Source organism: Colletotrichum lupini, chromosome 2 (genome assembly GCF_023278565.1).
Source record: "Colletotrichum lupini chromosome 2, complete sequence".
In the NCBI taxonomy this organism is placed as follows: domain Eukaryota; kingdom Fungi; phylum Ascomycota; class Sordariomycetes; order Glomerellales; family Glomerellaceae; genus Colletotrichum; species Colletotrichum lupini.
The window spans coordinates 2865579-2888986 of record NC_064675.1 but is presented as its reverse complement, the minus strand read 5'-3'; the positions used below and the strand labels follow the sequence as shown (position 1 = coordinate 2888986).

The following is a 23408-nucleotide window of genomic DNA, read 5'->3' as shown; positions in this document are numbered from 1 at the left end:
AAACCCGGCTTAGTTCTATAGGTTGCTCGTACTCGAGGAAGTCGAAAGGTTCGTACTAGGAGTTATATCTAGAAGCTACTAGCGGAGGATTTCCTAGTTTCTTTAGTCGTTCTCGAACGCCTTATAACGGGCCTAGTAAGCTCGTAGTTCTTCTTTATTACGGGTCGTAACTAATCGTCCGAATTCTAAGGGCGAAGTGAGCGCTATAGAGGGGTCGAGGAATGCGTCGGAATTTAGAGCGTCTAGGTCGACGTACTTCTAGACCCCGACGCCCTTACTTATAGCGCAAAGTACGTTAAACTATTTAATTTAACTATCGCAGCTAGTTAGTTTAGTTTAGGTTAAAGTGGGTACGAGTAAGTCGGTTATTTTAAAGAGATCGTAGGAATCGTATTAATAAGTACGTTATCGTAGTATAGGGTCTTAATTAAGAGCTAGGCTTATAACTATTACGAGTTATAGTACGTAGTAATAGGTATACGGAGTATAGTAAAAGTGGCTTAATTATTAAAGTGGAAATAGATAAAAAGAGAAGGTCTATATACACGATATCTGAGATAGACACGTGATTTAGCACGTGACGGGCACTTTGTGAGGTGCGATTACTATCCCTGTTACGTGACAGTATCTCGCCATCCCAAGCACGAACAAAGACTGGATGAGACAGACAGATTCAATCAGCATCTGGTTTCATGACACTTTCCTGAATCCGCAATACGCGAGCTAGTGTCTTCATTCACCAAACCCCAATTTCCATGAACCTATATCCATCAAAATCCATATGTTGACTGCCCAGCAGCTTTCGTTCCAAAAGCCCAGTACCCCCCAACGCCGTCTGACTTGACTACTCATGCTCACATGTAGCCTTCGACTTACAGGCCGCTCTGCTTACGAAAACTCTCAACTCACGAACTTCGACCGACGTAACCATCCATGCTTGGATTTTCGTAGCATTCGCCAAATAGATATAAGCTGAGCACAAGGACCTGCCATACAACTTGGATAGTATCTAGCCAGGCTTTAGATTCCTGAGAAAAGGAAATTTGCTCAAAGTTTCACTTGACTATAAGCAAAGCGTAGAAGTCGACTACGAATACGAAGACGACGACTTACGCATTGCGGAATTCCTTCACAACAAGAGAACCAACGAAAAGGTCGACGAAAGTTCGACTCTAGCCTCCGAGAAAAGGGACTGCGACGCTTTCGAAATCCCTACGGGACGGGTTATGTCCGTCAAAGTGCGCAACAGACATGAAAACCACAGTCTAACAACACACTTAGTCAGAAGCATGGGTCCGGCTTCCGAAGCAATACTGACACCTGTCGAATCTTCGACTCGGTAATGATAAATACGCATCAATCAGCGGCTCATAGTCTTTCAGGCTTGGCCGAGCATCTCGTCAATGTTGCGACTCGCCTAACGCTTCTACAACGCCTTTAGAGTCACACAAATTCAATATTCCCAAGGAGGTTTATTGCAACGACGAGTTCAATGCCTCAAAATCAACGGTGACGCTCATAGCGACTGGCTCGATTTAGGTATTAACGGTTGATGCCATCACGGCAGTACTCTGACATGGCAATAGTTGTATCATGGCTTATCCTTCTCAACATCTCTCTGGTCCACTTCCCAACCTTGCCCAAAGCCCAACATGGACACGCCGCCCCCGACCCACGATGTAAATATTCCAAAGCGACAAAGAACCTCCCAGGAACGCAGTGTCTTCCAGATGAATCTTTCTCACTTATCACCATGAGCCTAGATGCAGACTAATGCCTCCCAGCAAGAGCCCTGAATGCGGCCCATTGGTGGCACCTATAGCAACTGGTTGGAAAAAGATGGTGGAAGCAACAAACCGTATAGGAAGAGGTATGTTATTAGGGAAGTTACGAGTAGAGAGGCTAGGCTGTAGGCTCCTCACAGTCCTCATGATCCTTAAGTAAGTGCAGTAAGATAAATATTATAATCAAGATCACTACGGAGATTTTTCACCTTGTCCCTATCTCTTCCCTCCGCGTCTTTTCTCTCGGCGTCAACTTCGTCCTCGTCTTCAATCCCGTCTTCGTCCTCGTCGTTGGCATTGTACTCGACCTTCCTGCTACTATTCCCCTTGAATACTACCTAGATAGCGACGCCGATAACGTAAGATCCTTTGACGCCGGGAACAGAGAAAGAAAGCGCCAGCCTTTAGTCACCATCTTCCCGAACCGGTGTCGGACCACCCTTCTTGATGTTCGCGCTTCTATTTAAGGCTATGACAAAAGCGATAGGCCCCGGAGTCTATATGATTGTCTTCAGCATCAAAGATTGAGGCGGAGAACTTCCCGAATTCGAATGGAATCCAAGCAGGTAATCGCTTCTCTCAAGACACAAGCTGAGAGCCTTTGAGGGCTTTGGGCTTGATGACAGTCAGTCATAAGCAGATCTCACATTCGCCCGCGCAGCAGGTAGTATATTTGATGGCCATTCCATCAGCATAGACTTCAAAGAGTACTATCAGCCTCGGTTCGTTGAGTGCTAGGCACAGACAGATAGGGTACGGGACTTCATCGACCGCCTCGTTCAGACGCAGGGGTCATATCCAGGACTGGCAGGCGCAGAGATACACCAACAACAGAGCCCGCTCTATGTTGGATGACTCGTTCCAGCTCACGGTACGGCCGATTCAATACAGCCTGGCGGCTAGCTTCAAGAACATCACCAAGTCCCTGGGTCTTTTCTCGTCCGTACTGCGCGCCACCACGGCCTTGACCCCGTTCTTACGCGGAGGGTGGTGCACAACACATGGCTCCCAGGGCAGTTGCCCGTCGCTAAGACGCTGGTCATTGCCCTTTCTTGCTCCTACGCGTGGCAGGACGGCTTCAACATTGCCGAAGGAGGTGCAATCACTGACGACATGAACAAGAAGAAGAAGTTAAGGACTGGCAAGACGGGTGGTGTTGCAGATACCCCCAAAGTGAATATTATGGTTCGATTCTCCCGCATGAGAGACAACATGGAGAAGTCGCGAGAGGATATTGAAGGAAGATCGTCCCTTATCCGAGGCCTCGAAGAGTGCCAATCAATTAAACAAGAAGTCGAGTCCGACGCAACGAGGATTGACCAAAACGCAACAGGGGCGCCCAGGCGTGCGAGGAGGGCGACGCGCTGTTGGAAAAGGCCAGCAAGGAATGGGGGCAGACGCTGAGTGAAAAGCTGAGAATGCATGAGATTTGGAAGGAGATGAATGCGCTGGCCACTATCCTGGAACGACTGTGATCTAATGTGAGCACACTTATGTTGACCTGAACAAAGCTCGGTCAAGAGATTCATAGACGTAGTGTTTACGGATGGAAATGGCAATCACTTGCTCAGGTCAATCGTTACTCATATTCAAATTGTTTCAGCAAAACTTGTCAATTTCCCACCCCCCTTCCCTCTCTCACTACTGTTCTATGCAGCCTTTGGCCACGTCTCATAATCGCTGAGGTGCCAGTCTCCAACTGTGCGCGCGGCTGCGTGGGCTTGTACTTTGTCTCTCAGTCCTTTTTCAACCTGAAGTTCCTCCAGGTGCGTATCCTCCTCAGCGTTACGCCTGTTCCGGTTTCACCTTGGTGATGGCGCTCGTACTCATGCCTTCCACGCTTCGATCTGGCGTCCTGCTTCTTCAAGATCTGTCTTCTAGATTTCCTCCATCTGTGCATGTTCGCTAGCTTCACGTTCCAATCTCTCCCTCAACTCTTTGTTTTCGGCCTGGAGTTCCTCCAGGTGCGCGTTCTCGTCAGCGGTACGTCTCCTACACTTCTCGATTTGTGGTCGTGCTCGTAATTCAGCCTCTAAGGCTTCTTTCTGGCGTATTGCGTCGTCAAGATCCGCTCTCAGTTGAGCGTCCCCCGTCGTTTCATCTTCACGTGCTGCCCTGTGGCGACTTGGGACTCTAAAAGGCTCAGTCTTTGGCACGTTGAGTCGGGCTCGGCGTTTCGTGTTCTTTGCTTCCCATCGCAAACGCACAAGAATGGCTCGCTCGCAAACGTCAGGGATGTTGCTCTTGTTTTGATAACTCACTCGATGGCCTTCGGCCGTAGACGGCGAGCTTGGCATATTCCTTGGGCGTGAAGCCTCCCCATTGTGGCATGCCCATGTATGTAGAGTTGGCCAAGGCCCTGATGATGTTGTTGATCTCGTGAATGCTAATCTTGTATGTTCGGAGCTTCCTGCCATTCGTGCGAGGCTCGGCGTCGGTGACAATGCTCCCCTCAAGATCCAGCATCAAGGTTGACAGAGGCGATGCATTCAGGGCTTTGTGGGTCATTCGCGATCTTGTCTTCTTGTGTAGCTCGGGCAGCGACTTGCCTTGCCCTTGTACTTCTCAATCACATTGATAAAGCTGGCGAGGAAGTTGTCGTCCGTCGGATTATCCAGCGGCCAGTCCTGGTAGTTCCTCGTGCGTAAGATGGAGGCGTACTGCAGAGCGATTGCAAGCAAGTCGAGGCGCCCCATCCAGACGGGATGGAGAGACAGGTGGTGAAGGTTCCGACAGAATGCTACCGACCATATGGCGGGTCGTCTCTTGTAGACTTGACCATTCTTTTCGATTTCGACCTCATCGACAACGCTGGTGTCGAACTCCATGTTGTTGTACTTGGAGATGAACAGCTGTGGCGAGCAGCGCCAGACGCGCAGCCAGACCTTCCAAAGCCCAATGAGCTCAGCTGTGGTATACTTGAAGGTCACGAGCAATTCCCGCTCAGCGTTCTTCTTCCACTCCCTTTGCAGCTTCTTCTCATCTTTCCTGGTCCAGTCTTCGTCGTATTTCGACTTGGGCAACTTCTTTGGGAACAAGCGATCGAGCTGACGTTTCGTCAGGATAGGAAGCGTCTCATCCATATACTCTCGAACTCGGGCCGTAGACATCTTCTTTGACAAATTCTCTCGCACAAGGCCCCATAGAACGTGACCCTCGGTAGGCTCGTGCGAAGATGAATGGGAACTGTCCTCTTCTCGAGACCGCTCCGCGACTCCGCCACTCTTTGGCGTCGGATGGCTCGTCTTCTTCCTCTTGGTTCTGTCTGGCAAGACGACTTCTACCGACGGACTCCTTCCTCGCTTGGGTGCTTTGCGTCTTGCCGGTCTCGTCGGTCGGGGCTCTTCGGGCTCAGTCGGTGCCTGGGAGCGTGCACCTCGTCGTCTTCTTGTGCCTTGCACGATGCCGTCGATGTCAACGTCGTCCTCCTCATCGCCATCGAAGTGCATGGCGCCAGCCTCTTCGAGACCTTGAGGGGAGTAGTCGCCATCGTAGTCGGGTTCATCCGTCAAACTGTATTCGTCAGCAGAAGCCATGGTGGGCAAGGCTGATCATACACAATCGTGTGTAAAATCAAGGTGTGGGGGATGTAATTAGGACAAAGTCGGGAGGAAGGGAAAAATATTTTGAGGCACAAAAGTGCGCAAGCCGACTTGGGTCATATTCGAGGAAGGTGCCATGGGAAAATGATTATTCGTACCTGCCTTCCGGGTCCATCGTGCAAGGAAGGTACCTCATCCTAAGGCAGGTATGTATCGAGCAAATGGCAGGCAGCAGGATCTGGTAATAAGGTACGGAGAAAACGGGGCACCAGATAGAAACCGAGATATGTTGAACATGGCGCGGTTCGACACGGTGTCTATTTGCCATTTGTCTATCATCCTCCGGGACCATGTTTACGGAAGACATTCGATATTCCTCGTCCAACCAAAACAACAAACCTTCGTTCATCCGTGACGGGCACTCACCTACATCTCTCTCACCGCCTGACAGGCCCCCAAGCCATCAGCCATTCTCACAAAAGCATCGGAATATTCCCTTGGGTATTAACTTTGATTAGAAAACTACTCGCTACTCCTACACAGGAATACCAAGAAAAAGGGGGTGGGGGTATAAGTCAGGAAAAAGTATCTAAGAAGGAGTCCCAAAGCCAAACAACGCATGTGCCGAACATGCCTGGGCGCTGGGGGTTAGTCTGTCTGTCTGATTTGGAAATCTCTCTTCTCACCCACTCGGAAAACAAAAGAAACGCCGTACGGACGATAGCCTCCCAAACTCCTAAACCTGAGCCGACCTCGCGCGATCAACGCTGGGCCGGCGATGCCCGTCCTCCTCTGACTGCGTCTTATGCTCTACTCCAGCCGTGCCATTAACCTGGGCTCCGTCCTTAGACTTGGTCTCAGAAGCCTTCGCTCTGTCTTGTGCGTCTTCCGCGGCAGCCTTGTCTTTGGCATCCGCGCGGTCTGCCGCCTCGGCTCGTGCTTCCCCTTCCTCGTTCTCCGCGATATCATTTCTCCTCTTGGACGAGTTCTTGTCCGAGCCCTCCGAGTTCTCCTGATCCTCAGCAGACTTGCGCGCCCGCGCGGTTTCGGTCGACCGCCTCGTATCAACACTATGTCTAGTCGCAGGACTCTTCAACTTCTCATCCGCCTTGCGAAGCTCCTTTTCCGTGCCGACGACAGTGCTTATATCCTCACCCTTTTTGATCGCCTGTAGGGTGCGGTCGGCAATGTCGACGCTCTCAAAGGCTGCGTGATTGACTCGTTGCTTCTTGTGCGAGAAGACTCCCTTGATGCCTTGCTTCTTCTCGGCCTCGAGGGTCTCCAGGAGTTCGCGAATAGTATACCAACCAGTGACTACGTCCTTGTCGGTTTGCTTCTTCGAATCGCCTGGGAGGTTCCGTCTTTCGCGTTGGCCCTGGACAAGACGGGCCCGACGGACGACTCGATCCGGCTGTTTCTTCCGTTCGACTTGCTTGGCAATGCCCTTCAGGGTGTAGCCAACGGGACTAATGATGGCGCTGAGATCCTTGAGTACGAACCCCGTGAGACCCATGCCTGTTCCCTTGACGAATCCCTTGACGCCCTCCTTTTTGGCACCCCGGACGGGTAGGCGAACGAGGCCGGTCGTGCCGTCGTAGATGCCGTAAGCGAATTCCTTGCCGGCCGCCTTCAATCCAGAGCTGATGCCGGTAACACGTGGTGGGCGTCGAACGGTATCGTCACCGTAAAGCCGAGGAGCGTTGTGGAATCCCTGAGCGATGGCCATGGATAGGTCTACCGGTGCCCTCGCCAGGGCCTGTGCCGATTTGCCCACGCCCTCGCCGACCTCATTGGCGTAGTCTCCGACGGCGTCGTCGACGGTAGTTCCAGTATCGATCGATGACATGGTATCGCGACGTTCTTGCGCACCCGGTCTAGCAGAAGAAGCGTTTCCGTTGGCGTGGGATTGCTCTCCCTGGTTCTTGTTCTTGCCGTCTTCCTTATCTGCTTTGTTGTCCTCGGCTTTTCCTTCATCTTTCTTCTGCGCTTTGCTGTCGTCCCCGCCCTTTGCTTTCGCCTTGTCGCCCTCCTTCTTGGAATTGTCCTCGTCACCCTGCTGCGGTTGCAGCGCGCCATTGCTGTTGGTCGCGGCCTTCCGTTCCTTGGCACTCATGCGCTTATCTCGGAGGGCCCTCAACTTCTTCTTCTTATCCTTCTTCTCTTTGCGCTTATGTGATGTCTTGGCAATCCTGTAGGGAACACTGCCGATGCCACCAAAAACGTTGCCCATCGTGCCGGCGAGAGAGCCCGCGATACCGGTCACCGGTTCTCCAGGGCCCTCGAAGTCGTTCCATTCCGTGTGCCGCAGCAGTCTTAGCCTCTTCCACGAAAGTTGTCCTTCCTCGACAATGATGTCGGCGGCGAGGGCGCTGAGCTTGACATTGGTGTTCTTCAGTGTCCAGACTGCCGGTCGGTCACGCAGAATGGAGCAGCGCATCGAATTCATGCCTCCTAGAGTTAGGTGGTGGTGGAATGACCGCACAGCATTCTTGGCGCCATCGCCTTCCAATTCAATGTCTTTGGCGACCTTAGCGGCCGCTTCTTTCGCCTCGTCCGTAAGGCAGTACTTGATGCCCTCGGCGAGCTTCTCGGCGTCCAATTGCTTGTAGGGTACAGCCTCGGGTCCGGCTTTGCTTGTTGCGAGGATGCTTCCCCAGAAATGCTGGTCGCCGAAGAAAGGCACAATCATGGTAGGCAGACCACACTTGAGAGCGATTGCGGTGGTTCCAGCTCCGCCGTGGATGACGCAAGCTTTAACTCGGGGGAAAAGCCAGTCGTGAGGCGTGTTCTCCAGCATGAAAATGTTATCGGGGACGTCCATCTCGTCACCTCCCAAGCCGCCCCAGCCCTTTGACACGAGCGCGCGAACCCCGGCAAGTTCAACAGCCTCGAAGATCATCTGGGTAAAACGATCCGCATCATCGACGACAATCGAGCCGAAACCAATGTAGATAGGCGGTTCCCCAGCATCCAAAAACTTCTCCAGTTCGCTTGGTGGCTCAAATGTCGAAGCCAAGTCGAGGAAGACGAATCCAGAAACGTCAATCTCTTCACCCCAATCTTGAGGCTTAGGGACGAGGCCAGGACTCCAAAGGTAGGTGAAGGGCACGTGCAGACGATAGGTCGCTCCCGGAGCCCAAAGCGTCGAGACGGCATCCAATCCCAAGGTCTTGACGCGGAAGTCATTGACCAAATCGCCCAAACCCTGCCATACCATCATCTCGACCAGGGGGTATGATATGAAGTTGGTGTACCCGGGATCCACATTGGATTTCTTGATGCTGGCCAGGGGGTGAGGGAAGGCCTGTGTCGGAGTGTAGGGGAATGTGAACATGAGATGCAAGGGGATGCCGAGGGCCTCTGCGCAGTGAATGTGAGCAAAGCTCGGGGGGTTGGCAATAATTGCGTCAGCGATGAAGGGGTCCTTTTCACCCATCATCTTGAGGTTGTGGACATCCTTCTCGTCGTCGGTGGCGTTGATGCAAGCTCTCCAGAAACCGTCAAACATCTCCGCCATGGCTGATCGTCGACGTCCAATGTCTCCGGCCTTGACAGCATCCAGAGTCGGAATCATGCCCGGGTTCTTGACCATGAAGGCCATCAGCTCGGAGGGGTCGCCGCCGACCGAGAAGAACTCCAGACCGGAGTCCTTTTCGACGAACTCGCGGAAGGCGGGGTGCGTCGCAATACGGACGCGATGTCCATAGTCCTCTTTGAGTATCTTGCCAATCTTGAGGAAAGGCTGCGCGTCACCGCGGGAGCCAATGACCATGATGACAATGTTCAAGCGCGGCTTCGGCTCGCGGTCGGCCGTGGCCGTGGTAGCGGAGGAGAGACGTGACACGGGTGGACGCTGCGCATCCTCGCCCTGCTCCTCACCTTCGGGCACCGGCACCACCTTCTTGACGGCCTGTCCTAACGCCTTGGCCAAGTAGCCGGTATTGGCCGTCTCCTTGACCGAGATGCGCAGACGACCGTCCTTCTTCACCTTGCCCTTGGTGTTGTAATTGTCATTGCCGACGTGGAAGCGGCGGTAGCGCTCGGCAATCTCCTTTTGCCGCCTCGCATTGGCTTTATCTTGTGCCTTTTTCCTTTCGGCCGGGGTTTTGCTGTCTTGGGCGTTCTCGTCATCGGAGGAGTCGCTGGAGCTCGAACTCGAGCTCGAATCTCCTCTGTCGGCCTCCCAGAGTGCCCTATCGAGGTACGACGTTCCGGATCGCTTGGGGACGTTCCGCCGTGTCGCGCTGCTCTGGCCAGCTTTTCGTGCAGGCGCCTCGGTCCTCCACTTCTTGTCCATGGGAGGGCGTTCTTGGGTGTTCGACGTTCCGGGAACCTCGAGGTGGTCAGGGCCGTTTGGGGCCGACTCGGTCTTTGTGGCCCTTTCATCCTTTGGTGGTATTTCGGGAACTGTAGGCGCGGTCGTGGATTGCGGTGATCGAGCGTTCGGCGAGTCGACCTCGGGTGGTACAAAGGACGGGTAGACAATGTTCCTGTTCTCGTCTCGCACAACACCAATGTGTCTTCCATCGCGGTCAATTTCGTCAATGTGAAGCTGCTCGGGAGGAGGGGTCGCTGTCGCCTCGGACTCGGTCGTGGTGCCCAAAGCCAGTTGTGCCGCGGCGGTTGGATGCGCCATGATGGCGTCGGGTTGGCGTGTGGTGGTGTCAGGTCTGCTCTTGAATTGAGTTTCGTCTCTGACGGTGGTGCGGAAGGGGGAGGAGGGGAGTTGCGGTTATGGAAAGGAAGTTGAGATCGATTGTGAGAAATTTGTTGTTTAGCTCAGGGCTGGCATCCCAATGTGGACATTAAGGTAGGTAGGTAGAGATACGTTTTGAAAATAGCGTGGCTAAAGAGGTCTTAGGGGCGAAGTTGGTCTTGGTGCGCAAGTCGCGTCACTTGTTCTTGGCTGGGTTGTCACGCAGAGGTTGACGTCCGGAGCAATGAAGGAGACTAAGGACCTCGAACTCCGCAAGCTAAAAAGGCGAAAGGGACGGACGGGAAGCATAAAGAATGCCGATACCACCCTCTTCATCGGCCGATCTGTTTGGTTCCGGGAATAATAAGGTACAGCAGAAAGACTTGTCCGGCCCACGGAAAGTTTCACGCGAAAATCAAACTTGCGAGCTTTGCGGAGGAGGAGCACAGGAAGGAGGGCGCCTGGACGTGGCTGCGGCTTGCGCTCTGGGACCTGAAGCCGAACTGGTTCTTGCTTTGCTGTTTCCAAAGCCGTCCATCTGCAGCAAATAACAGTGCAGTGGTGCAAGCATCAGGAGCAGCGCAGAGCTGGAATTTCATTTCCAACCACCCCCTGGTCGAAAATGACATCACTTCCCGAAGGTGACGCTAAGCCGGTTGTCTGCAAGGGTGCGCCCCTGCCGATGAGGTAGCTTCCTGGTCTGTGCAACGGAATGACATTGGCTGGGCCGGGCTGGCCCGTGCCAAACCGTTCAGAGGGCAATCTGCGATGGTCACGTCCGGAGACTCTCCCCCGGTGGCTCGTTCGAATTAAACCGCCACAATCCCGTCCCGAGGGCCTCACTTCAGGTTTTTCTTACAATTTGGGCAATCAGCGTTACCTCCTTGACAACACATTGCTTTCATTTCAATCGAATCACGTTGGCGATCTACGGTGAGACAAGTAAGGTACAGCATGACGGAAGGTATGCAAACCGGCCCCCCTCAACCGAGATGAGATGGTGAGACTGCGTTAGGATTTGCCAGCTGTTTCCTACATGAAGCCAAATTGGGCTCGAGCCCCTTGGACCGCTGCGTCCTCCAAACATGTACATCTGGAGATCTGATTGCACATGAGCTAAGCCACTGGCGCCACACTTGTGCTTCGGATGTATTACCTCGAGCTCTCCTGGTCCAATAGATCGAGGATCTACACCAAGATCGATGGTGCACAGCCACGAATCACTCGCCACAGTCCGCGTCTACCTGACGGCATTTGACAACCGTGACAACGTTCGCAACGTCCTCATCCCCAGAACGTCCAAGTTGGCCGTGGATCGTCAGAGCAGGCGTTTAGAACCATGCGGCTTTCGGGTCAAATATGACGGGCTTCTAGACATTCGCCCTTCCGCACTGACGCCGTCGACGCCATCTTCCGCTCATGAACAGCGTGAGTCCGCAACGGATAAGACGATACGTGTGGTGGCCTGTAGTGGAATGCATTCCATGCATCGTAGTGCGAGTTCGGTGACGGGTGGTCTCTCGCACTTCACCGCGGCCCGCTCCTAGGCTCTGATCTTTCCTCTGATGAACTCTGACGAAGAGACGCCACAAAACACCACGCTCAGCTAGCAGCATATTTAGGAGAAGATTTTGTTTTAAATTCATACAGCTGCTCGTTGCTCAGCAGCCAAGGTAATTCGTAACTCATAAGAGACTCCGCCATGAACCTACTCCCGAAAATGCAAAGCCCATACCACAGAGCATCTCGGCTTACCCGCGCCGGGGCTACCCGTGATATCCAGCGTCCAATGTACAACAACAGCACCTTTTACTGCAGAGGCAAGCTCTTCAACCGCATCGTCAGAATGTCGAGCTGTGTCTTAACCTCCTCGCCCTGGCCCTGATCATCCACTTCCTTCTTCTCCAGAGCCGTCTGCAAAGTCTTAACGGCGTGTAGCAGAGGCTCAACATAGCGCTGCTCCACGGCGCCAGGCATGCTAGCCGGCACCAAGTGCTGGAAGCTGGTGCCGGCGAAGAGGAAGTACGCAAAGTTGGCAACCTGCAGGTGGAAGGGGAAGTTTTGCACCCAGTATTCCCAGATTTCGGGAACGGACTGCTCTTTGAGGAATGCCATGTTGGGGAACAAGACATATTGCAGAGTCTCGACTGCATCTGTTGTCGAGAATCTGTTTGTGAGCTTGCGTTTTTGAGCCACAATCAATTCTTCTCGCAACCACGTCACCGCAGAGGCCTGCAGAGCGGAGAAGATACAGTTCTCAAGGAGATCCTCCAAGATCTTGAGCCGGTCGCTATCGTCGGGGTCGTCATGCAGGACGAGGCCCGCGAGGGTTGTCGAAACATTTCGAACTGATAGTGTCGGGTGGAACACAGAGACAAGTGTGAGAAGATGGTGGTAGGGCATGAAGTCGCCTTCTGACGGTGAGATGCGCTTGTAGTTCTCTAGCCAGAGTCCCATTACGACGAGAGCCTCGGTGGTGCCAGGGTTTCCCACGATGCGCGACTGCGGGTCTTCACCAAAGAAATTTTCGAGAAGCTTGACATGATCGGGGAACATGGTCATCTGGACCTGTTCGTAGTCCGCATCGAAAACTTCTGCTGAGAAGAGCCAATATGCAACCAGGCACCAGACACCTCCGGTGGAAAGCTTGATGTTGTCGGGGCTGAGGTCATCGGTCTCGACTGCTAGCGGGCTGTTGGGGATGGAGCCCTCAAAGATGTCCTTGACGGAAAGAGCACGCACTCTGTTTAAGCCGAGATCTCCTGCAAGTGCCTGGGTTATTTGTTAGCGAGTTCGTCCGTCCGAGCAACATCAGACGAAGGTACATACGACTAATTGGCCAACCAGAGCGTCCCTCGCCAAGAGATCATCGTCCTCCTTAAAGGCTCGCAACACGCTCTTGCGCATCACGACACGCTCTGGGTTGTAGAATTCCAGCAGGCGAGAGGCCCATTCCATGCCGGTGCAGTTGACGTAGGCCTCGATGATGCAGGTAATGAAGGACTGGAGCAGTCTCTTGGTCGTGTCAGGATCCGTCGGCGCCAACTGCTGCTTGTGTGCGGCCTCGGGGTCCGGTGCGTGTTTTGTGGGATCGCTCTTCGTAAAGGGAGTGTCGAGCTTGTTGCTGGACTGACGGGTAGGGAGCGGCGGGCGCTTATCGCCAGAGAGGGAGCGGACGAGGGCGATGACTGCAGCCGTCATTTCGGGATTGCGGGGATGGTAGGTGCGGTAGACGCTCTGAAGGGTTGTGTGAACGAAGCGAGAGGGGCGCGCGACGTTCAATCGCTTGTGGAGGATGCTCAACATGCCGACCAGGTGAACGAATGTCGCCGTCGTCGCGGGATCGTCTTCATCGTCGGTGGCCTCTTCGACAGTCTTTTCCAAAACCTCGAGGACCTTAAGAATGACCTCGCGCGGGTTGCCCAGCTGAGCAATGGTCTCGAGGCACTGCTGACTGCCCTGAACGGGCACAAGCATCTCGACCAAGTCCCATCCGATATCCTGGGTGAGCTGAGTGTCTTGGAGGATTTCGTTCAGGTCAGGCAGGATCTCGGGGGAGAGGACCTCGCCAATGATGGTCAGGTAGGTGAAGGTGTCTGTGGCGGGTGGCTTAGACTCGCGCAGAGCCTGGAGGCCGCTGGGCTTGTCGGCCATGGCAAGAGGAGGATTTGTCGCTTCAATCATGGTGTTCAACTACTCGAACGACCTCTGTGACATTGGAGGGGTTGGTCGATGGTCGTTGAAGAAAAGTCTGGGCTTGATGAACACTCGGCAGACGGCAGAAGGAGGGGGGGCAGATGAGGTGAAGAAAAGAAGAAAAGAAGAAAAGAGACTGACTGCGCCAGTTCTTGTTTCGTCATCGGAGCTTTCAGCACCTGAGAGACGGAAGGGAAGGCGTGAGAGAACACTTCAGACCTAGGCAGGCACGGCAGGGTTCCAACTCCAATTTCTCTCCACCAGGCAATATAATTAGCACCTCACCAGCAGCTCACCACTCCACGAAAGGGGGGGGATCGAGGCGGGCGATTGCAGTCAACGACAGGACCAGAAATGCCAGCAGTGGGCGCAGCAGCAACCCCGCACTAGCCCTGATTCAGAGAGGATCCCGCTGGAACACTTTACAGGTCAGGTTCACCCCACTGGAATCTGCATTCTGAAGAGGTCCCGCCAGGTCTGAAGCCTCAGGATGGCCCCGCCTCCAGGACCGGTGGAGGTCGTTGGTGCAGACATGTCAGTGGCCCAGAGTCACAGTGAAACCCGGTGCCATCGGGTAATACAGCGCGCCAGACCAGGCTGGTTCCAGCCCGCAACACTGGCTGGGGCCAGGCCTTGGCGGTGAAGTGGCCTGCGACGAGACAGGCTGAGATGTGAGTAATTCATTCCCAGGAAATTCCTAAGACGGTATGGAAGAACAGGTTGCGGATGGAAGATCGACTCGTGTTTAATTTATGCTTGACAATGGAAGCATCCGAACAGACGACGAAAATGGACAGTCCCCATCCCTTTCATCTGCGGGAACGGGAATGGACCCTGAAGAAACCTGAATCCTGAGGGACCGAAAGTCAACCACCTCACCCTCAAAGTGTCCCCACGGAAGTCTTATCGTTCCCGCGCTATCCCTTCTGTTAATTGTTATCGATAGAGAAAGTGGAGCATGCCGAGATAGCGGGATGCACTTCGATAAGACACCCCGACTGGGGAAGCGATTACAGATCCCAAGGTAATTAATTACCTTACCTTACCTTGGTCCAGGCGCGTAGGTACCTTGATGGGAGCACACCGTACCCCTCCATCACCGCCTCTCACTCATATGGCGGTCTCCCTTGCCTTTGAATCTCATTTGGGAGCATCGTACAAACGCAACGTCTTGCAGATTTGAAGACGACGGGTTCAAAGAGAACGGCAGAACAATTGCTTCGTGTACAGATTCATCCCCAAGGCCATCCGGCGCCATCTGCCATCCGCCACCTCCAACAAGCAACTGCCCGTGACACCCCGCACCCGCCATTCGTCCCAGGTTTCGTGACTACCTTCCTTACTACCCGAATATTACAAAGTACCACCACCCAGTCACATCACCGCTAACTAACGAGCGGACGGGTACTTCGAGGTTTCGTCCATCTGAGTAACACATCCTGTACTTCCTGCCAGGCCAAACCCTCGCGGCTCGACATGTACCCTTCTGTCCCCTCCTTCCCATTCTGATCAGGTGCGCTCCTCCCCGCCCCTACCCAACCCAAGCCAACGCCCTACCTGACCTTGCTCTGACCGACAGTTACCGACTGCAGCCTCAGCGGACTGGGCGGGCTACAGCCGAACTCAAGTCAACGTCGTGCCGTCTCATCCCGTAACCTCACTCGTTCTTTTTGCCGGGCAAAACAGTCTTTTTTTCATTCATCTCTCTCACCTTCCACCATGTCCGCTTCCGGAGTATCGGTATTGGAGGTGCCCGCGAGCAGAATGGACAGGTTCTGTCGCTTACCGCCAGAACTCCGTACAGCCGTTGTTGAGTGTGTTGTCGCTGACTGCCGCTACGGCGATGAGTCCGATTCCCTCGCCGACTACGCCTTGGTCTGCAAGGAGTGGCAGGCCATCGTCGAGCGTTCCAACTTTTCCGTCCTCAAAGTCACCCTGGCCAACCTGGACGACTTTGAGTCATCCATGGTTGGCTCTCGCCGCAAACTCGTCCAGCGGATCAACCTACACGTCGACCTGCCCGCCTACGACAATGATCCCTGCGAAAAGAAGGAGACCTGGGAGGACAAGGCCGAGAATAACTCGTGCTTTACTCTTGCATTTTACCGTCTGTTTGGCATCATGCATTGCTGGACACAGGAGGATTCCACCCGCGACGGCATCGATTTCTCACTAAGCATCTCTTCACCCAGCGACCTCCGCAACGCCAACTTTGAGTTATGGCAACGACGCAGGTGGAATATCAAAGATATCGGCGAAAAGCGTTTCGCGGACTCTTGGATCGATTTCGTCGGCCAGGATGAGGAGTTTGACCGGGTCAACCGCCTGCCTGTGGTTAAGGTGATAAGGTCATTCACAGTGAGCCCTCAGAATCACCGGGCACTAATGCCCGCTGCTCATGCCGACATCATCGCCCGGCTGCCCGGGTTGCGAACAGCCAATTTCGACATCACCAGGGACCGCAAGAAGGAAACCCGCAAAATCCACTTCAACCGTGCGTTCCATGATGATGTTGATACCCTCCAGGTCCCCCTCACTAACACTGGCCAGAATTCGCCGGTTCCATGACAAAGTGGCCCACCTCACTGGAATCCCTCACCATCATGTCCAATACAATATCGTCGTGGCGCCAGATCCCCCACGAGACGCTTGCTGAAGGCGACAGCGGTGCCAAGCTCTGTGAAAAGCTCCGGCGTGCCGCTCAGCATCTCAAGGAGCTCAGCGTCACCAACGTCGTGCGTATCAGAGAATTCTTGCGTCCTCACTGGCCCATGGGGACGGACGATACCGAGCCGTTCCTGGCGAACCGCTCGTATCACCCAGAGTTCTGGCTGCTCAAGACTCTCTACATCTCTTATGGATCCATCTGGTACAATACAGAGTGGCACAAGCAGAGCGACGATATCAATGAATCCTCGGAGCTAGTCGATTTCCGCCAGAATGTTTCCCTCGCCGCCGCCCGGATGGCGTCTACGATGCCCCAACTGAAGCACATGACCATCAAGCAGCGGCCTCTAATGTGGGCAGGCAAGCATGAGCTCGAGTACAAAATCGAGGACGACGATAAGGCCTACTTGACCTGGACGAGCACCTTCGAATTCAGGCCATGGGAGCGAACGGTGGAGGCGTGGGTCGAGGTGGCGGCCCGGCAGGAGAGGAAGCTCGAAGTTCGCATCATCACTAGGGCTTGGCATACTGACGGTAAAGCTCCTCTTCTGCCATCGCTCACTTTTTGAGCACTCTTTCTTTTGCGGAATTGAGGGACTTCAGTGCGTGCATTCCTCTCTTCTTCTTTTTGGGACTTTTGGGAGGGCGGAGTTCTTATGGCGTTCTCGAAGGATTTTTGGCATTTCTCCTTGGTACTCCTCTCATTACACTTGGTTCATGATACCCAGGGTCCGGAACCGCTCTTCACGGCGTCATGATTATATCTCAGGGAAGGGGAAAGCGGGCAGTATTAATAGACTCAAGCCAGGATGAGGGCGAGACCTCAGCGGGGTGAAGGGGAGGCTATACCAGAGTGGTGCGACTCTTGGTAGATACGTTGATTGAGCGATACACGATTCGAACACTTGGTCTCTTTGTTTTGTTCCTTTTTGACTTCGTTTTCGTGATGGGTTTCCCCGGTCTTGTGTCATGATTCAGGATGAGATGGTTCTGCTACACGTGCTGTGACCAGCAGTAGCCCAGTGCTGACACCGCCTCGATGGCTGGTTCAAACTTGCATGACATGCAGAGTATGGGTGGGCTTTAATCTGATGGTGCTTAATCATGTTGGTTATGATTGGCTGAGTGTCATCTGAGTCTTGGAAGCAGCTGTGAGATTTACAATGAGTTTTCTCATGAGAGATGAAATCCAAGGCTCAGAAGCAGGTAATAGATTTACAATGAGATCTCTCACGAGATGAATGAGCCAAGATGCGTTCACATACGTCACAGAAGGTCCATACTTACTAGGTAGATAGCCATTCTCATTCACCATCTCATAGGTCATATGAAGTGATTTGAAATCATTTGATTTTTTTCATCTTATTGATGCTGAAAAGAGTAGCTCTCTCCAGATTCCCCAACGCCATGTTGTCCCAGACGCCATTACCCTGAAATCCCATGAACCAGATATAATCATCTCACGCGTACGTACACATCTACAGTGAGCTTCTTTGGGCAACACTCGAGAATGACCCCACACACCTCACTCATCATCGTCGTCATCGTTCAAATCAACCTTGGGCCCGGGTCCCCAGCTGTACCTCTTGCGCGTCCTCAGCATCCAGCTCCAATGGCTCCACGGGTCCTCCGCAAGCTTGGTCATCTCAATCACATCCCCGTGGCCCTCCCACAGCGTGGTGAGCCCATACTCGACCGCCATCCGCGCGTACTTTGTCGCCAGCCACGGCTCCCCGATGCCGTTGTACTCGATCGCGGCGAGGGTATACGCCTCAGTCAACAGGCTCCAGTTGTGCTCCTGCTCATACAGGGAGATCAGCAGCTCCGCCATCTGCGGGGTCGCCCTGGACGCGGGGGTGTAGTCGTTGAACTCCTCCCGCAGGGAGGCGATCTGCTCGATGCGGCGGTCCGACTCGTCCGTCTTGAGGCGGTGCTGCGTGCAGTGGTGGCAGGAGCAGTGGAAGCCCCAGGTGGAGTGCAGGCGCTCGCGGCGGGCGGCGCGGGTCTGCATGAGGTCGATGTAGGAGAGGGTGAGCTCCTCGCCGGGGATGATGTCGCGGATGGCGACGGTGCGCTGGGTGAGGGTGCGCGGGTCGAACCAGTAGTCTACGTTGGGGCGGCAGTCGTGGTTCATGCGGGATGCTGGGGTGCCGTGTTAGCCGTGTTTGCTCATGCAGGGACCTACGAGAAGCAGGGAAAAGGGTAAATAGGGGCAGAGGAGGGGGGGAGCTTACTGTTCACGAAGACGGCGTAAAAGTCATCATCGCGCTTCGCATCGTCCATCTCGACATCAAACGAGTTGGTCACGAGGATCTTGTCCACCATGGACAGGTGGTCGCCGTGGTAGCCGTGGCTCGACATGTTGAGCCACTGGCTGCGGTGCTTGAACTGCAGGAAATCCACAGCGTGGGCCTGCATCTTCTTCATCTCGTCGGGCGGGATGTGGCTAAACGCCGCATAGTCAATGAGCAGACTCGCCGTCTCGCGCAGGATGATCTCGCCCCGCTTGATGGGCAGCGAGGCGACCAGGCCGTAGTCCTTGCCGGGCACTTTGGCGACCTCGAACTTGGGCAGCGGCTGGTTCGAGCCCTCGAGCTCCTCGGGCCTGGTGAAGCCCCAGCTGCGGGTGATGTGGGCGGCGCGGTCGGCGTCGGTGATGATGGAGATGCCTTTGCCGCCGTAGTTGGCCGCGTGGTAGATGCAGAATTCGGGTGCCTCTGTGCCGTTTTTGAAGCAGGGCGAGGTGTGCGTCCACGCGGAGCCCGAGGGCGCGGATGTGGTTCCTGCCGAGGAGAAGGGGAACTGGTCGGCGCGGCCGCCGAGGAGGTCTTCCTTGTTGCGGCAGATGGGACCGTTGTTGGAGGAGGCGGCGAGGAGCTGGGAGGAGATGCAGATCTCGCCGGAGCTCGAGGAGATGACCTTGGATTCGCGGAAGGCGAGGGCGGAGCCGGCGCCCAGGAGTGCAAGTGAGGGCTTCATGGTGATGGAGGAGAGATATGTGTATTAGAAGAGAATGATGATTTTCGGGTCGTGATCTACACAACGCGCGAATAGAAGTGAAAAATGACGAGATGAACAGTAGAAAAGGGAGAATAGAAGGAATGGGAGAAGAGAAGAGGAAGAGTTGAACACACGCTCACTTTCGTCCCATTGATCTATGATAATCGGACTCCCGGCACAGCTCGAATGATTGAAAGTGGGACGAATAGATATTAAGTATCCGCACCGCTCGACACACAATATGGCAAGATACGGCACGCAATAAGCAAGCACGGAAAACTTGAGCAAGCTTCAGAAGCAAACCCTGGGCGCTTCGACTCTTCTTTGGAAATGCATGCATGCGCGGGACGGGGTTCGAGCTCTCGGCGCTGGCTGGACCAGCGTTTGGGATGCTCGCGGGGGAGCAACAGGATTGGAGCATGGGTGGAGGAGGAGGGATAACTCACACCTCACAGCCTACAGACCCCATAGACTATAGAACGGATGGTGATGGGGTTTGCGGGAAAGACGTGACAAGGTCCGCGAGCTTCTTGGGGCCCGGATCCCTGTCTCGAGGTCTGGATGTTTGTGTGAATGGTCGATTGCGTTGGAACTCTGAGTTGTCATTGAAGCTGTCCACGGGTTCCGTCTGACACTTCTTTTTCTTGTCTTTTTTCCCTGGTCCATCACCCATGGGATCATTGGAGTATGGACGGTGGACCATGGCCCATGGCGAACCCCAGGATGGAGAGAAACAAGACTTTTGACGAATGTAACCCTCGGTAACTTTAGTAAGGTTGTCTTGTAACGAGGAAGGGTTAAGCGACTCATGGTGCGAAGGACGACGATCCCCTGTAGCCCCTTCCCGCGACCCAATTGGACATTGGCGCTGTTTGATGATTGATGCTCGCTGGTAAGGTATGTAGGATCATAAGAAAAGGGGGGGACGGAAAGGATGGCGCTAGGTTGCAGCGCTGCGATTGTTTCTTGTGTCAAGATCCTCGTTGATGGGCGTTCAAGGGGGTTGTGCGCTCGTGTCAGATGTGTTGCAGGACGCTGGGGTTGAGTTCTCGAGTGCACCCCAGCACTCCCCGTAAAGCGATGGTGGGCGGAAGAAAAAAGGGGTGGCGTTGCAGACAAAACGGAATGGGGCCCGGGTTTGGAGGTCAGACAAAACAACTGACACACGCCGATCAGCGGGAGAGCCTTGGCCTGCCACTATTTTGTTGGTAACACGGCGCCGTTGACAAGTAGTAGCCTGCTCCAGTGGTCCGTATGTAGGTATGAACCCCTTGGCTAGTTGGCCATAGGGTCCCCAGCAAACTACCTTCTCTTGCATGGCGGTTGTGGAGTGTTTCCAAACCGATTCTGTGGGAGAATGTCAGGCACAAGAAGGGATAACAGCAAGTGGGTTAGAGTTAAAATTTAGGTACGCTTGCAGGAGATGGTGGTGGCCGCGGCCACCTTTTAGCCGTGGCCTTTTTTGGTGAGTGTCGTCAGGATTGACTTACCTTTCTCTGCCTCAGTCGAGCCAACCTGAGCCCGCGGACTATGGAGTGGGACGGGCTTCACATTCTCGCCTGTGGATGCTGCCTTGGCTGCCCCGCTGGGGACATGTGCAGATGGAACATTTTGATGACCAAGAATGCCTGCCCGTAAACATATTGTCGTGCAGCTGCCCAGAATAGATGCTACCGCACATGTGTCGAGGAAACTTGCGACGACGCGGGAGCCACCTGCGCCCACGGTGGCGGCTAAAACATAACACACAGCACAGGTCCCGAACCGCACAGGACGGCGTGGGCAGACCTGCAGGTGCCGTCCTATCCAGCGGATCTCACCGTACGAGGTACGAATAGCCGGCGACAAGGAACACAAATCACATCTCAGCTGCCCGCCAGCGACCGGACGGTGGTGGGAGGAGGGGGGCGTCGACGACCTTATATAGTGGAGCAAAGTGAAGAATCCAGACCTCTCGAGTCCCAGCCGTCGGGTTTCCGTGAGGCCGATGTTTTGGATTGGCATGTTCCGTGTCGCGTTTAGAAAAAAGGGTCGAGCCGAAACCAGAGCCGGAACCCAACGGAAAAAGTCTCCGGCCGCGGGGACGACCATGACCCACCCCGAAAGTGAGCCCGGCGAAAGGTGGAGATCATGTTCGGAGCACCGGTGTCTGCGGGTCGCTTCATTCGGCGAATTGATCACATCAATAGCGACTTCTACCATAATCAAATCAACACTTAACGTCCTTCTCCAACCGTCCGCCCCGTCTCCTAAACTGATCCGCAACACTCTTCATGTCCACAGCAGGAAACCTCGGGTCCTTCTGCCATGGCAAGAAATCACTACTCGCCACCATCCACCGCAACACAACCCCTTCCATCCGCCTCCTCACCTCTTGATACTCGCCCACCTCAGCCAGGTTATGCAGCTCTCCCGGGTCCCCAGCCCGATCATACAGCTCCGCCGGCTCGTACAGCCGATACACGAACGTCCACTCCTTGTCCCGGCACGCCACGCTCTTGCCAACAATCGTCGTGTCCTCGTGCTGCAAGGCGGCTTTGATATCGTACGGGTACGGTGCCTGCTCCAGCAGCGGCTCCTCGCTCGTCAGGAACCCGCCCTCGGAAAAGGCAAACTCCTTGTGCTTCATCGTAGCGTCCGCCGAGGTCAACACCTCCGCGAGCGAGACGCCGCAGTGAGGAAAATGCTCCCCGATACCCGCAAACTGCAGCACCGTCGGGACTAGGTCCACCATCTCCGCCATCTCGTCGTACACCGCGCCCCGCGGCAGCCCGCAGCCGCCGACGATCAGCGGCTCGTGGGTCAGCGAGTCCGAGAGGCCCGACGGCCACTTCTCAATCATGCCGTGGTCGCCGAGGTACTCCCCGTGATCCGTGAAGAACAGCGTCACCGTCGAGTCCCAGTGGCCCAGCGCCTTCGTCTTGTCCACGACGCGCCCGAATTGGTCGTCGAGACGGGAGATCATGCCGTAGTAGGTCGCCATCACCTCGGCCCAGATCTCGGGCGTCGCGCGGTGGGTACCGTAGCGCTCGCGGTTGAGCTGCATGTAGCGTGGCTCGTAGCCGGTCTGATAATAGTCCGTTAGCTGCGATAGTCTCTGGCGTCCCCCAGGAGTGCACTCACCTTATCGTCTGGCTTCGTAGGCACACCCATCTCACCGCGATCATACATTGAAAAATACGGCTCCTCCACCTGAAAAGGACAATGCGGGAAAATAAGCGGCATGAACAACACCCAAGGCTTATCCGTCGGCGGACACTCCAACCACTTCAACGCGCCCTTTACAACAGCATCATCATAATCCATCGCCTCCTCATTATTTCTCAATCCCTTGTAAAACAGCCTCTTCCAGATATCCTCCTTATCCTCGGGCTCCTTGTTCCCGCCACCCGCGAACCGCGGCACGAACTCGGGCGTCTCGAGGAACCCATACTCATCCAGCGACAGCTCCGTCACCGTCGGCGCAAAGGTATCGCCCCTCGGCGCGAGGCACGCGACGTGGTACCCTCCTTTTTCCTTGAGCGAACGAAAGAGGTTGGGCTCCCACGGCTTGATGAGGTTCTCGAGGGAGCGGTGGCCCGTGACGTGCGGGTAGTTGCCCGTGAACATGCTGCACCGGGACTGCGTGCAGACGGAGGCCTGGACGAAGCAGTTTGTGAAGCGGGTGCCCTCGGCCGCGAAGCGGTCAATGTTGGGCGTCTTTACGGTCTGTCAGAACGTTAGTGATGTTGCAACGATGGTTCACTTTTGAGGGGAGGGTGATGCGTGACCTTGTTGCCATTGCAGCCGAGTGAGTCGTAGCGAAGCTGGTCCGGCATGAAGATGATGAAATTTGGCTTGTCCACCTTGAGCCCGCTGGGCTTCGCAGGCTGTTCATACGGAGGTGGGATATCTGACGAGGGTGCCATCGCGAGAGGTCTGTCTATTACACACTTTACGCTGCGGATTGACGTTGTCGCACTGCTCGCAAATTGGGAGCAGGAAAGTCTCTTCTAGATATAATCAACATCAAATCAGAAGCCT

The 23408-nt window shown here is 54.6% G+C and overlaps 11 protein-coding genes across 11 annotated transcripts; 5 read left to right on the top strand and 6 right to left on the bottom strand.

Annotated features, from left to right (window-relative positions):
• Positions 1–850: 850 nt before the first annotated feature.
• On the top strand, positions 851–1317 carry CLUP02_03160 (uncharacterized protein; the record flags this gene model as incomplete). Its single annotated transcript, XM_049282185.1, has 3 exons — positions 851–972; positions 1025–1238; positions 1282–1317. 3 exons carry the CDS (start codon positions 851–853, stop codon positions 1315–1317), a joined length of 372 nt encoding a protein of 123 aa, XP_049139328.1.
• Positions 1318–2628: 1311 nt separating this feature from the next.
• CLUP02_03159 (uncharacterized protein) lies at positions 2629–3259 on the top strand (the record flags this gene model as incomplete). Its single annotated transcript, XM_049282184.1, has 3 exons — positions 2629–2713; positions 2797–3055; positions 3118–3259. The coding sequence occupies 3 exons, from the start codon at positions 2629–2631 to the stop codon at positions 3257–3259; spliced, it is 486 nt and encodes a 161-aa protein (XP_049139327.1).
• Positions 3260–3433: 174 nt separating this feature from the next.
• Positions 3434–5320, bottom strand: CLUP02_03158 (uncharacterized protein; the record flags this gene model as incomplete). Its single annotated transcript, XM_049282183.1, has 4 exons — positions 3434–3575; positions 3720–3972; positions 4046–4279; positions 4330–5320. The coding sequence occupies 4 exons, from the start codon at positions 5318–5320 to the stop codon at positions 3434–3436; spliced, it is 1620 nt and encodes a 539-aa protein (XP_049139326.1).
• A 742-nt stretch (positions 5321–6062) lies between these two features.
• On the bottom strand, positions 6063–9962 carry CLUP02_03157 (glycosyltransferase family 28 domain-containing protein; the record flags this gene model as incomplete). Its single annotated transcript, XM_049282182.1, has 1 exon — positions 6063–9962. The coding sequence occupies one exon, from the start codon at positions 9960–9962 to the stop codon at positions 6063–6065; it is 3900 nt and encodes a 1299-aa protein (XP_049139325.1).
• A 1262-nt stretch (positions 9963–11224) lies between these two features.
• Positions 11225–11569, top strand: CLUP02_03156 (uncharacterized protein; the record flags this gene model as incomplete). The annotated part of the gene is made up of 1 exon (XM_049282181.1): positions 11225–11569. One exon carries the CDS (start codon positions 11225–11227, stop codon positions 11567–11569), a length of 345 nt encoding a protein of 114 aa, XP_049139324.1.
• Positions 11570–11831: 262 nt separating this feature from the next.
• CLUP02_03155 (uncharacterized protein) lies at positions 11832–13706 on the bottom strand (the record flags this gene model as incomplete). The annotated part of the gene is made up of 2 exons (XM_049282180.1): positions 11832–12794; positions 12852–13706. 2 exons carry the CDS (start codon positions 13704–13706, stop codon positions 11832–11834), a joined length of 1818 nt encoding a protein of 605 aa, XP_049139323.1.
• Positions 13707–14208: 502 nt separating this feature from the next.
• CLUP02_03154 (uncharacterized protein) lies at positions 14209–15373 on the top strand (the record flags this gene model as incomplete). The annotated part of the gene is made up of 6 exons (XM_049282179.1): positions 14209–14242; positions 14302–14389; positions 14488–14514; positions 14575–14669; positions 14896–15078; positions 15174–15373. The coding sequence occupies 6 exons, from the start codon at positions 14209–14211 to the stop codon at positions 15371–15373; spliced, it is 627 nt and encodes a 208-aa protein (XP_049139322.1).
• Positions 15374–15437: 64 nt separating this feature from the next.
• CLUP02_03153 (uncharacterized protein) lies at positions 15438–17716 on the top strand (the record flags this gene model as incomplete). The annotated part of the gene is made up of 8 exons (XM_049282178.1): positions 15438–16212; positions 16269–16919; positions 16989–17136; positions 17223–17349; positions 17404–17461; positions 17523–17536; positions 17599–17640; positions 17708–17716. The coding sequence occupies 8 exons, from the start codon at positions 15438–15440 to the stop codon at positions 17714–17716; spliced, it is 1824 nt and encodes a 607-aa protein (XP_049139321.1).
• A 194-nt stretch (positions 17717–17910) lies between these two features.
• On the bottom strand, positions 17911–19364 carry CLUP02_03152 (uncharacterized protein; the record flags this gene model as incomplete). The annotated part of the gene is made up of 2 exons (XM_049282177.1): positions 17911–18527; positions 18620–19364. 2 exons carry the CDS (start codon positions 19362–19364, stop codon positions 17911–17913), a joined length of 1362 nt encoding a protein of 453 aa, XP_049139320.1.
• Positions 19365–19521: 157 nt separating this feature from the next.
• CLUP02_03151 (uncharacterized protein) lies at positions 19522–19806 on the bottom strand (the record flags this gene model as incomplete). Its single annotated transcript, XM_049282176.1, has 2 exons — positions 19522–19566; positions 19624–19806. The coding sequence occupies 2 exons, from the start codon at positions 19804–19806 to the stop codon at positions 19522–19524; spliced, it is 228 nt and encodes a 75-aa protein (XP_049139319.1).
• A 1788-nt stretch (positions 19807–21594) lies between these two features.
• On the bottom strand, positions 21595–23293 carry CLUP02_03150 (sulfatase; the record flags this gene model as incomplete). Its single annotated transcript, XM_049282175.1, has 3 exons — positions 21595–22452; positions 22509–23093; positions 23156–23293. 3 exons carry the CDS (start codon positions 23291–23293, stop codon positions 21595–21597), a joined length of 1581 nt encoding a protein of 526 aa, XP_049139318.1.
• Between the last annotated feature and the right edge of the window lie 115 nt (positions 23294–23408).